We start from the raw sequence: 13,828 nt of genomic DNA, 5'->3' as shown, positions 1-13,828 counted from the left end.
CTGCTGTGCTATTGTGTTCGGACAGGGGGCTCAGGGCAGCCATAGCAGGTCCCACGAAGTAAAGGGGAGGGTAGAGAGCTGACCCGCGTCCTTGTTGATGAAGTCACAAGTCACTTCCAGGTCCCCGTTGACAGTTTCCCAAGTCATCAAGCCTGGGAAAGAATGTAATGCAGTGCGATGTGCATTGCATTACATTCAGTGGAGCACAGGGGAGACGTGGATGTTTAATGTCTCAAACCACTTCAAATCTGGAAGGTTTCTAACCCTTAATGACCAGGCCATTTTTTCAGCACTGTGTTGCTTTAACTGATAATTGTGTGGTCGTGTGACACTGTACCCAAATAAAATTGATGTCCTTTTTCCCCCCACAAATAGAGCTTTCTATTGGTGGTATTTGATCACCTCTGCGATTTTTTTTTTTTTTTGTGCGCCGACAATTTTGAAAAAAAATAAACAATTTTTTACTTTCTGCTACTAAAACATAAAATATCCCAATTAAAAAAAAAAAAAAAAAAAAAAAAAAAAAAAAATTTAGGCCAATATGTATTTTGCTACACATTTTTGGTAAAATCCTAATAAATGTATATTGATTGGTTTGTGCAACAGCTATAGCGTCTACAAACGATCGGATACATTTATGAACTATTTTTTTAAATTGTTTTTTTACTAGTAATGGCAATGATCAGCGATTTTTAGCGGGACTGAAACAATGCGGCGGACAGATCTGACACTAAATTACACTTTTTGGGGACCAGTGACACCAAAACAGTGATCAGTGCTAAACAAAAAAAAAAAAAATGCACTGTTACTGTATAAACGACACTGGCAGGGAAGGGGTTAACACTAGGAGTGATCAAGGGGTTAAGTGTGTTCCTAGGAAGTGCTTTCCAACAGTACTGGGACTGGATGTACTAAAGGAAAAGAGAGATCTGTGTGTGTGAGATTGTTGCCCACACTGACATGCTATTCTTTATGAATCATCCTAAATATTTCTCAAAAGTGTAAGACAATGACCCATTATAATTAAAAAGAATAAAAAAAAATAAAAAAAAAAAAAAAAAAAACACACATTCTATTAAAAGAACAATGTTCTACTATCAGAACTCCCATTAAAGTCATTAAAATATAACTAAAAAGGCAACTTTTTTTTTTTTCTTAGAACATCTTTAAGTTTTTTCATGGATGTCTGTCCACATGTTATGGAGATTAACCCTCTCCATTTGTCAGGCTTACGGTTATAAAAAGTGAAAGAAAAAAAAATTAAATAAAAAAATTTGGGGTTTTTGCCAGTACAACAATAGAGCAGAAATATTCCAATGGGGACACTAGTTCTGGTGACAACCAGGGAGGGACCTGGAACCACTTCACTTTGGACGAATTTCCTTCACTTCCTGTCCCATAGCCAGAACGGGAGTTGGAAGGGAAAATGACCCCATTGGGGCAGAGATGGATAAAAAAAACCTGACAAGGGTTATAACCCTCCCTTACTCTCCAAAAAAAAAAAAAGTGTTGCCTTTAGTTCTACTTTAACTTTGGGGCATACAATGTGACATTTAGTAAATATCCCCTGCATGTAGATCTTCCAGGTGTGTGTGTTTTTTGAATACAGTGACTGATTAACCCACAGTGAATGTTTACTGAATGTCACATTAGTTTTATACAAATAGTTTGGATTGGCTGTCTTCACTGTCCAGACAGGTAATGCAGACATGCACAAACAGCAGAAGGAGGAAAACCAGCAGTCCTTTGGGAGCAGGTATAATGAGAGAACTAAAACCTGTAGCTTAGTTAACTGCAGAAACACTTACCAACTGGACCTGTGTTTGTAGTGCTGCTGGGTTGTCATAGCAGAAATAGCTACCTATAAATGGAAAAGTGAAATGTCACAAAAATATTGAACATGCAAAATGAAAGAAACAAACAGCACAAGCTTATGCACTATTACTACTACTATTTTTTAAGCAGCTACTCTGTAAACCAAAATCTCATAACACAATTCATGTTTCACATGTTGTCTGGGCTTGCTCTTTAACATTTGTTCACACCGGGCTGTCTCAAGTTCTCCTGAGACGATGCAAAAAGTGACCGATAGTTACTGTTTCTGTCTGCTCCCACATTACAATTACCAGGCCTGTTACTTCAGTTGCAGAGCAGTCACTGCACTGCAGGATGGAGGCAAGGGTGGTACACTTCCTCCATTTCCAGGAAGTAGAAACAAAATGGGAGGAGTCTGGGCCAGCAATATAATATGTCGTTTGCTTTTAACCCATCCCCATTTTTGCTTTATATTAGTTTATTTAGTAAATATATATTTTTACTTGGCTGCCCCATGCCTGTATAATATTTGCAGAGCTAAAGTCTTTCACCCTAGTGACAGTTTTTCTGCAACCCTTTAGAACACCTAATCAACAATTTCTGTGAACACCATACAAGGCATTTTGTGAATCGGTGAGCAGAAAAGAAGCAGAGTCAACAATTCCTGCACTGCATAAAAACCAAAATTATTAGTCGCAGTGCTGGAAGAAAAGCAGTATGTGTAGTATTTGGCATGAATGAACTGTCATCTCTACGATAACAGCAGTGTCCTGAATCTATAGCATACGTTCAGTAATCTGGACTCCATGTGCCAAAACAGCCGGAGAGGATTGTTCTAAAAACCAGACAAATTGTGAATTTTATAGGTAGACATGCCAACAGAGAAACATGCAATAAAAAAAAAAAAAAAAAAAAAAACACAAATGCCTAGAATCCTAAACTGCATCATTTCAAGCAGATGAGAAATTCAAATATTCATATTTACATTTAGATATTTAGGAGAATCAAATATTGAATTCCACATTCTCAAGAGCAGGTTATTATTGTATGAATTTCCAATAGCATGAACTTTCAAAACCATAGGCGCAAACTACCCTCCCCTTTCTTCTTGTGGGACAAAACCATCTGTAAGCTCTGTTTCTCTCACAATATAGAGTCCATGACCCCTCTCTGGGAACTCTGCGTTATCCCCTGCTCTGACCCATTTTATTTTTTTGCCTGGGAAAAGGTTTGTCCCAGATTTCACAACAAAGATCCCTCCTGCCCCTCTAGAACATACTTCCGCACACCTCCCCAACCGCACTTATTTTATGAATTCACTATCTGAGAAACAGAACAGTCTTCCTTGTTGACTGTTCAGGAGTCTCCTTCAGAAATCTCTCCCCCCCCCCCCCCCCCCAAACATGTAATTTCCCTGATCTCTTCTATCCTATCCTGTGCCGATGGTGTATTTTTCATAGGTCATATGACTCAAAAACAGCATCAAAAACGTAACACGTGCATTATTGATGCGTTCTTGCTGCGTTTTCAATGCATTGCAACAGGGAGAAGTGTTTTTGGGGCGTTTTTTTTTAACCAAAAATGCAGCAAGATTTTTTAACATCACAACGGAAACGCAACAGACAAGTGTGAATTTAAAGGGAATGCATTTTTGTTGGGCTTTTCTTCTGCTAAAGGTGCCGATAATGGCCAACAATTTCATATTCATTTAAATTCACGATATTAAATAAAAAGTCAAATAAATACAAATCATAAAAATATATATTTTTTTTAAAAACGGTTATCTTTAGTTTCGTTTTTTCAGCCAAGCGCATCCTGCATTTTTGGTTCCAGTACCAAAATTTCCATTGCGTGCACCTCTAAAAAAGAAATATGATCTTCTCTATACGATTGTAGGCTGTAATTTGTTTATTTGTTATGAATGAATCTGATAAGCTAGATTGTAAGCTCTAACGAGCAGGGCCCTCTAAGAGTCGGTTCACACTGGGGCGACATGACTCTGCACGAATTCGGGAGGCGACTTGTCAGTCCCGTGCACCATGACTTCGGAGCGACTTGCAGGGACTTCACATAATGGAAGTCTATGCAAGTCGCTCCGAGGTCGCCCCAAAATAGTACAGGACCATTTTTCTAAGTCGGAGCGACTTGTGTCGCTCCTATTAGAACGGGTCCTGTAGCGGTCAATGGACCGCGACATACTGCAACTTGTCAGGCTGACAAATCGCGCTAATGTGAACCGAGTCTATGTCCTCCTGTATTGTCTTCCCTCATATTGTAAAGCGCTGCGCAAACTGTTGGCACTATATAAATCCTGTATAATAATAATAAGTCTTCTGTTCTACTTTCACCAGTGTTGTGGAATAGCAATAATCAATTGCCTGTCTGCAGCAATTGAAGCCAGGCCTAAGGATCTATTCTAAACATGGTTTTCTGATATGAGCTGGGATGGGACCAAGATTATGAATAGGTCAGTAAAGCATCACATGAAGGGTGTAACCTCACAGAGAAAACCTCCAAAGTTTCTAATGTCAGATTTGATAAAAAGAAAGCTGCTATGATATATATATTTTTTTACCATGAGTACTACCTTAACATTCCTCTTTTAAAGATTGTACTGCAGACTTGGAATGGTTGCTTCTGTCCTTTCAGCACTCAGAAATCAAAATGTTACCAAAGTGCAGTGTAGGATTTGCAACTGTCCTAGCATGTTCCATAATCTGTCACCTGATGCCATTATTGTTGAGTTGTTCATTTTCTGGGCCACATACCAGGTTTCTTGACTGACATCAGAACTTTGTCCATACAAAGACCACACACTCCAGTATTAAACCATACTACAAGTTTTTTTTTTTTTTGTAAAACCCCCCAGCAGGTTGGAAAAACAAAAAAACAAAAACAGTCAGACGCTGTACTAACGATTGGACATTAGTACAATGATTCCCCCCACCCGCTCAGCTGTCATGTTCTGTACGGGCACCAGAACACTCTGATCAATCAGTGCTCTCCAGCGTTGGCTGAGAGCACTGATCAGGAGTCAATCGGCTGCTGGTTTTCCAGCATGCAGGTCTGATACACACATGGGCCGAATTAGTCTTTTTATTTTTTTTTTTAACCAGCCGATGCCTCCCGAAATTCGGCCCATGTGTACCTGGCTTTAGGTCCCTAGGACCCTCTCACAAATGTTCAACAATGACGTGATGATATGAGGCAAATCACTATAGATTACTTGCCACACCACTGATTTACTACAATGTATATGATAAGCAGCTGCTTTATAATTCAGTTTCAGAGAAAAAAAAAAAAAAAAAAAACACAACATTTAGCTGACCCATTATTTTCCAGCCTACTTAATAAATAAGGCACAACAAAAGCCGTAGACTAATCCTTTATTAACTGCATTAGTGACTCCAGCTGCCCTTTCCCTTGTAATCCACTGTTTACATACTAAATACCTAGGCATATCCCTGTGTGTTCATGGCAGTGGGGGAGGTTTCTAGGAGAATCCTAAGAGGTCATGATTCGTTCTTTCACAAAAACATGGACATAGTAAGATTATGGCATAGAACCTACAGAAGACATTCAGGTTTACCCAAAACAAGTACTCTGAACGTTGAGAATAAAAGGCCATGTTTGGTACAATCACTTCAGAGGGAATTTATGGAGGCTGGAGCAACTGTGCATGACAACCAATCAGCTGCTAGCTTTAATTTCTATAGCCTAAGGGTTTGTGTTTACTTATTGCCCTCTCAAAATCAATCGGCAACAAAATGCTTTTTAAAGTTTTCTGACGGGGGGGGGGGGGGGGTTTGACGGTTACAGGGGGGGGCTGGTGAAAGCATTCTGTCGCTTGTGGGACAGATCAGAGTGATTCCGATTGGTCATATGCTGTTGACCAACAGGAATCGCTTTGAATAGGAAAGGGAGGGATAAGTGGCGCTGCCTAATACCAGGAGAGGTGTGAGCCAATAGGAAAAATTGAGTGAGTCTGACAAGTATCAATCATCCAAAAATCTGTATATAAATATAAAGTGCAGCAAGAGGTGTGTATAAATATATGTATACAGAAAAACAGTACCAATGATGGTGTTATGGCTAAAAAAAAGGGTAAATAAACTAAGTATCAAAAAAAACATTAATAAAGTGACAAAGTGCAAAAAAAGTGACATCTGTGTAAAAAATATGTAAAAATCCAAAAAGGTAAGTCCATAAATCATAAGCCAAATGGTTAATCAATCTTCAATGGTGATTTGTGACTGAAGGCACATGTGCTCCCCTCTCTCCCAGTTGAAGATTGATTAACCATCTGGCATTTGATTATGAATTACTAATTTCTTTATGAACTTCGCTTTTTGGATTTTTACAGATTTTTTGCACAGATGTCACTTTGAGGTTTTTTTTCCTTTTTTGGGTACTTAGTTTATTTACCCTTTTTTAGCCATAACATCGTCATTGGTACTGTTTTTTCGGTATATATTATATATTTATACACACCTCTTGCTGCACTTTATATTTAAATACAGATTTTTGGATGATTGATACTTATCAGACTCACTCGATGTTTCCTACTCGCTCACACCTCTCCTGGCATTAGGCAGCGCCACTTATCCCTCCCTTTCCTATTCATGATTATATATCACTTTATTGGGATAATATGAGGTAGGCTGCAGCCTGTTACGTATACCATAGCATGGAATTTTTACACATTTGTTTAGGAATTGCTTTGAACCACCCCAGAAGCCCTAAGGAAAGAACCGTAGGGCTTTCAAATAACAGCTAATCACCCATGGAGGCAAGTGTAGCTGGGACAGGGATGGTGAGGCGGTCGAAGGGTGTTGGTTCACCTTTTTTTGCAGGGGGAGCAGTTGAGGAGTGGTAAAAAAGGTGGCTAAATTGCATGTTTCTACTGCCCCCACAAACACAAGTGTAAACATAGGCTCATGAAAAAGCTAAAGCTAGAAGCTGATTTTTCCTACACGAAAGCTGCTTATGATTCTGTCTCATCCAGTGCTGGTTTTTGGCAAGTCCCCCCCCCCCCCCCCCCCCAATCTCAGTTCCTAACTGCAAAGTTGGCGTGAGTGGGAAGAAAATATTGCAGCATGTATAATGACATGGCAATTGTTTTAAAAACAAATTTGCCATATGATTTACTTTTATAGGGTCTCATGATCATGGGTGCTTCTGGGTATACCCATGGACGCAGACTGATTCTAGGATTGTACACAGGTAGTGGTGTAAACCCCCATACAGACATTCGTTATTATAGGTGGCTGTACGCAGCAGCTGTGTATCCCAGACACTATGTTTTAACTGCTATCCAGGCTTCTCTTATGGAGATTAATTCTCACTTCCTGTCTGGCTGACAATTATCCTTCCACAGGAGGCAAGGGAAAACCAACAGGGAGACAAACAAATCTAAATAGGGGTTCTAGCTTCTACCTACTCTATTAGGCCTCATGTACACTGCTGCTAATAAACGGATGTTTAGGAGCAGTTGGGCATTTCAGCAGCCCCTATACTTTCCTCTATAGGTTATGTTATCTGTCCATGTACATTGAGTTTTTTAATAGTTGATTAGAGGCAGTTGCGCTTAGAGGCATTGTTTGTAAAGCATAAAAACGCATTCAGGACGGAAGCCTATTGGTATTTGAAATGCCAAATGCTTGTAACAGCGTGCAAACGCTGCTAAAGTGGTAAAATGTCTATGAGCATTTTCGTTTAAAGGCGTTTCTAATAAGGAAACAATTCTGACCATATGCAATAGGGAAAAACAGACAGGAGAGAGAGATTATGGTAGGGGAAGGTATAGTGATCACTACAATCTGCAAAATGCTTCTAAACAAAAACACTCGAACGCTGGCAAATGCAGCATGTAAATGTGGTAAACGGACGTTTTTTTAACGTTGTTTACTAGCTGTCAAGTTCCAGCATTAAGAGGAGGTTTTTCCAATGTCCAGTGTACATGAGGCCCTAAAGTTCCTGCTAGACAAACTATAAAACACAGATAAACCACTTGTTTTTACCACTCCTTTGCCACCCTTGTGAAACAGCCCTCTGTGTGCTAACTTTAGATGAAGTGATAGGAAAGATTCAAAGTACAAGCCCTTTCATCAGGATGCCTGTTGTAACCACCACCACAGTTGTCCCTTTAATTAAAGAAGTGTGTCAATTAAAAACAAACCTACTCCCCTAATGCTGCTGCTGTCCCCAACTACCCCCAAGAACAGAGTGGTCACATGACTGCTGATGACTCAGTTCTCCATCTTCAGTGAGCAGTGACTGTCAGTCATGGACTCTCTCTCCTCTGCCCCTTTTGCTCTCACTGGAGCACTGTACTGTGAAGGCAGCATCTTGCTCAAGCTCTCAGCAGCGCACTGAGAGACTGGGACTGCTGCTGGTCAGGCACCTGGGTGGATCCTGACATTAGAGTCAGGATTCTTGCAGAGCCAGGATTGGCTCTGTGAAGTTAACTGACAGCAGGCTTTAGCCCATTGTTGGCTGAATCTTGGTCACAGGAGTGCAGAACGAAGCTTACTTCTGTGACCAAGAAGAGAAATATAACCAAAAAAAAAAAAGCTTTCTTCCTACTTCTCTTCTAAAGTCAAATAGCTGCCAAAGCACATTTTTAGAATGGGGAAGAGGCTAGGACCTTTGTCAACTTTTTACTGACATATGCATCTCCTCACTTAGACAAGGAAGAGAGTGGGGGGGGGAATCCCTTCCTACTTCCACTGTATGACTGTATAATCCCTTCCTACTTCCAATGGTAGGACAACAAAACGTAATGGAAAATCCCTCAACTAGTGCACAAGCAGCGCAGCAACAAGACAAAGGGCAGGGGAGATTTTCAAACCCCAGTCAGGATTTTATTGCCATGTCCCCTCCACCTCTCCAGGGAAATTTCAGAAACAGTATTTAAAACCAGAGAGGAAGATTCATGCAACAGGACAGACAGCATTTACAACCTGATAAAGGTTATAATCAGAGTCATGCTGGAGGCTATTTTTAAGTCCCTTCCCCCAACAGGAAAGATGGCCACCAGCACACACAAATGCAGCTCCGTGCCATGGAGTCTGTTAAAAGTGCCGACTTATGATAGGAAGATGTACACCTGGTGGAAAATTGGTTCTACCGTCTCATAACTTGCCTATAATTGGCTTTGAACTAGGTCTTTAACTACATTTTTGGATACCATTTGTATTTATCCTTTTATCTGAGAGATTTTGTTTCTATTTAAATTGCTGATCTCGGAACTACTGAACATTGAATAAAAAAATACATTTAAAAAGTGCTGGTGAAGCATCACTGAGCTAAGTTTCCTGCGCCCGTCACCCTGGTCAGTTGCAGCGCTGTATTCAGTGCTGATGAACATTTTAACAGGCACTGCATCATGGAAGAAGCTTGGCCACTGCGCCTGGCTCTATAAGAGGTGACTGGGCAGGAAGCAATGTTGATCCTGTTCTAATAGTCTCATTGTTGTTGAGCTACCTAGTATTGACTGGACTCTCCAACCTCAGTGCCACCACCCCCCCACTGAATGCTTCATTGGGGGGGGGGGGGGGGTGCAGACATGCTTCTAACCCTCTAACATGACAGCATTAAAAAAAAAAAAAAAAAAAAAAGACAAATGTTTTGTCTGGAGTTGATCTTTAGAGTATCATCGTGTTACTTTAAGGATGCACTCAAACCTTGGCCTTTTGAATAGCAGGCAGCTTTGCCATGATTCTGCCAGCAATGTCAAAGCACCCAAGTATGAATGACATTGCAGAAGGCACATTTGAGATGCCAATAATTTGAATGCCACCTAAAAGTGTGGCGCAGTTCTGCCACAATAAATTACAGCACAAGTAATCACAATCTTATCGCCCAGAAGCTACTTTTGGGCGACATGTTTCACGTGATGCGGTTTGCCACAATTGCAGCGTGACAATGGCCTCTCAAAAGTGCATTCTGCAATTTGTCATTCACTTCTGGGCACTTTGAAATTGCAGCAAATTTGCCTGCGATTTAAAACGCTAAAAAGTAAATACAGCCTTAGGGCTCTTGCACAAAGCCGTACAGAGTAAAGCCGGTGTTCTGTCAGAATACCGCTACCTATCAGATTTGGCTACCGGAAGTGACGTACAGACTAGAACCACTTACTGCGCATGCATTCCAACATGACTGCTATGCGTTCCAATAGGTCTCCTAATGTGACAGAACACGAAGCAGATGCGGACATCTTCTTACAACCACACGTCTTGAATTTTACATTTATTTTAGCAGTGAATTCTCCTTATATAGTAAAATAGACTATTTCACCACGACTGAGTGAAATAGTCTATTTCACTATACAATTAGTTTGTCGCTGAGCAGTGCAGGGTGTACAAAGATGGCCGTCACCACCTTCTGGCCGCAGGTTTCTCGCTATATTTACTAGAATACAAAAATAATAGAAATGTAATACTGTGATTCATTCTATAAAGTGAGGTTACTGCTAAAAAAAATTCAAATTCAGGACTTGCTTGGGTGTGAGATGTCGTCCACCTTTGCTTCGTGTTCTGTCACATTAGGAAACCTATTGGAACGTATAGCGGCGATTATGAAACAGATGGCGCATGCGCAGTAAGTTGTTCTCGTCTGTACGTCACTTCCGGTAGCAGAATCTGATAGGTAGCACTATTCTGACAGAACACAGGCCACATATAGATGTAATTTTGGGGTGGTTCTACAGGGACTGGCTGAATTTGGATCCATGTGTGGGGAGGGTGGCTGTACAGAGATCCACTTACTAATCGACTTCTGTACAACCGCCCTGTCAGATTTGTGCTGCGCCAGCAGCACCGACCTGTGGATTGCATTCTGATGGTGGGGAAGCCTCCCTGCTATCAGAACACAATAGTGCAACAAGGAGGAATCACTCATCCACATTGAGTGTGTGAATGGGGGGGGAGTGAGTTTTAAGTGGGCTGCTTAAAAATACAATTGTTGTGGATCCCAGGAGCATACTCCTTTTCATAGACATATATTCCAGAAAAGAAAAACATATGCAGCTATGCGTGTAAACAGCCCTCGCGTTTACATGCACACACACACATGCATTTTTTTTTTGTATGTAAACTTTTAGTGCCGGTTCACATTTGTGCGATCACAGAGATCGCATGCAATTCGGATCGCACTGTTTCTAAAATTACATGCAATGTCTGTGCGGTGCAAATTCAGCCATACAGTTTTGTATGGCTGAATTTGCACCGCAATCGCACCCAGCCCGCACAGGACCCTTTGTTTGTTCCGCAGCAGAATCGGGTCGCATGGTGGTTCACACTAGTGTGATCCGATTCTGTGTGAACTTGCAGATCGCACTGCGATATGTGATCTGATCAGGGGGTGTCATTAACTTTTAATTGACACCCCCAGCGTATCGCATATGGCAGTGTGAACTGCCAGGGGTGCGGATGCGATGCGGGAACACGCTGTATATTTGCAGCGTTCCTGCATCGCACAAGTTCCGGTTCACATTTATGCGATACGGGAAAGCTGTGAATATACAGCGTGTTCATGCATCACATACGCACCCCTGGCAGTTCACACTGCCATATACAATACGCTGGGGGTGTTAATTAAAAGTTAATGACACCCCCTGATCAGATCGCATATCGCAGTGCGTTTTGAAAGTTCGCACAGAATCCGGATCGCATTAGCGTGAACCACCATGCGATCCGATTCAGCTGCGGACCAAAAAAAAAGGGTCCTGTGTATGTTTCAATGCGATTGCGGTGCGAATTCAGCCATACAAACTGTGACTGAATTTGCACCGCACAGACATCGCATGTAATTTAGGAGCACTGCGCTCCGAATTACATGCGATCTCTGATCGCACTAATGTGAACCGGTGTTCCGTGAGAATTACCTACCCATGAGAAAAACCTACCCCACCTCACTTCCGGTGCTCGGCACTGTATGTAATGCAGCGGTTACATTAAAACAGCTGTGCTGAAATACGAGTCATCTCCGCTCCTATCCCTGTCACTTCCCTGATCTCGGCTAATAAATATAAAAGCGGCGGCGGCTGTATGAAAACATAAATCACGGAGCCGAGAGCCGCTTTTATATTTACTTGCTGAGAGCAGGGAAGTCACAGGCACAGGAGCGGAGATGACTCGTATTTCAGAACAGCTGTTTTATGTAACCGCCGCGTCGGTAGGTTTTTTCAAGGTACACCGTGATCGTTTCATACTAGTGCATGCGCACTAGTCAGCTCCTCTGTTCTTCCATTAGGTATCCGGGGCTCTGAGCATGCGCACTGCTGCGCTGCTCAGCTGTTTCTGGCCGGAAGTGACGTAGGTAGGTTTTTCTCACGGGGTAGGTAATTCTCACGTTACACGGCAGTCTGTGTAACGCGAGCAGTTACATTAAAACAGCTGTGCTGCACTATGAGTCATCTCCGCTCCTATCCCGGTCACTACCCTGCTCTCGGCTACTAAATATAAAAGCGGCGGTGGCTGTATGAAAAGATAAATCACGGAGCCGCCAGACGCTTTTATATTTACTAGCCAAGATCAGGGAAGTGACCGGGACAGGAGCAGAGATGACTCATAGTACAGCACAGCTATTTTATGTCACCGCCGCGTCGGTAGGTTTTTTTAACGGACACCGAGATCGTTTCATACTAGTGCGCATGCGCACTAGTCTGATCCTCAGCTCTTCCATTAGGTATCGGGGGCTCTGAGCATGCGCACTGCTGCGCTGCTCAGCTGTTCCTGGCAGGAAGTGACGTAGGTAGGTTTTTCTCACGGGGTAGGTAATTCTCACGTTACACCGGCACTAAATGTGAACCGGCACTTACAGTTTGTAAAATACACTAGTACGAGCAAAAATACACTCCCAGAAGCCCAGAAGTGTACAGACGTATGCTGAATATTATACAGACGTGTGCAAGAGCAACACACATTTAAAAAAAATCATCACACAGGATCACCCTTCAATCAACAACTCTACTGAAAATAAAGTGTCCCTATTGACGTCCACATTGTATTGCACTACTGTACAGAGCAGGAATGTGAATATAACCCCCTCCCCTCCCCCACAGGATGTCCTTCTATACTCCATTACGTGTAGTCCCACCTAGCAGGCAGCCTGACTCTCCCCACATTACACCGCTTACCGAAGCCCAGAAAACACATGAGGCTCAGAACAACCAAACGATGGGCGAACCGACTGGGGTCACATATAGCCAACATGTTCCTCTGCGGTGTGCTGGCGGAGCCCCCATCTGATCCCTCGGGGAGCAGCGCTTCTTCCTCCTCCTCGTACCCCGCCATATTGTCTACTATCTAGTCACGTGACTGACCGGGATCACATGCTTCGCTCTCATGTGACCAGAGGGGGCGGGTTTGGTGTGCACTGTGCAGCTTCTCTATCTGCTCTCCCAGTACTATAGGAGGAAGTACAGTGCACTCACCTATACTACATGGATTTTATGGAGGCGTGTTTGCAATATTTACATTTAGACAACATATATTTGTACAGTAGGGGACTCAAGTCTTGTACTCATAGGGGCCACGGGTTGTAAGTCATAGCTCCCAAATGTCCCTGAGTTCCAGGGACTGTCCATGATTTCAAGGGACTGTCCCTGCTTTGGAACAAAGTCCCTCTTTCCTCCTCATGTGTCCCTCATTTTGGTCTGATTTATTAAGTTGTATATAAAGTGCAGTTTTTACCTTTCAAAAAGTGTTTCCCAGTGCTAAACCTTTCATCCAGTTTCTAAATTGCTGCATTTGTAAATTACAAAAGCCAATCTAAAGGAATAGTAGTGGTAAAAAAAAAAAAAAAAACACTTTTGGGTTTTAAAGAGGAAGTAAACTTCCTTTCCTGACTTTTACCTATAGGTAAGCTTATAATAAGACTTACCTATAGGCAGGGCTTTTTTTCTCAAAGAAAAGGTGACTCCCCTTTCAAGCCATCCCCTTGTCTCCGCCCCCTACCAACCTCTGAGCACCATCCATTGATTACTCCCTCTATCCACCTCCCAGTTCCA

General features: G+C 42.1%; 1 protein-coding gene across 2 annotated transcripts in view; it reads right to left on the bottom strand.

The window, feature by feature from the left end:
• The window catches only part of MFSD1 (major facilitator superfamily domain containing 1), a 115,137-nt gene extending 102,017 nt beyond the window's left edge, over nt 1–13,120 (bottom strand). For both annotated transcript variants that reach the window (XM_082249882.1, XM_082249883.1), the window contains exons 1-2: nt 12,956–13,120; nt 1,809–1,861 (exon numbers count right to left, since the gene is read on the bottom strand). In XM_082249882.1, coding sequence (XP_082106008.1) covers nt 1,809–1,861; nt 12,956–13,112 — 210 coding nt within the window. In that variant the 5' untranslated portion in view covers nt 13,113–13,120. The remainder of the gene's footprint in view (nt 1–1,808; nt 1,862–12,955) is intronic.
• Between the last annotated feature and the right edge of the window lie 708 nt (nt 13,121–13,828).

Source organism: Pelophylax lessonae (genome assembly GCF_965119305.1).
Source record: "Pelophylax lessonae genome assembly, chromosome: 3".
Taxonomy (NCBI): Eukaryota; Metazoa; Chordata; class Amphibia; order Anura; family Ranidae; genus Pelophylax; species Pelophylax lessonae.
Note: the sequence above shows the minus strand (reverse complement) of the source record. Positions and strands in the feature narration are given on the sequence as shown.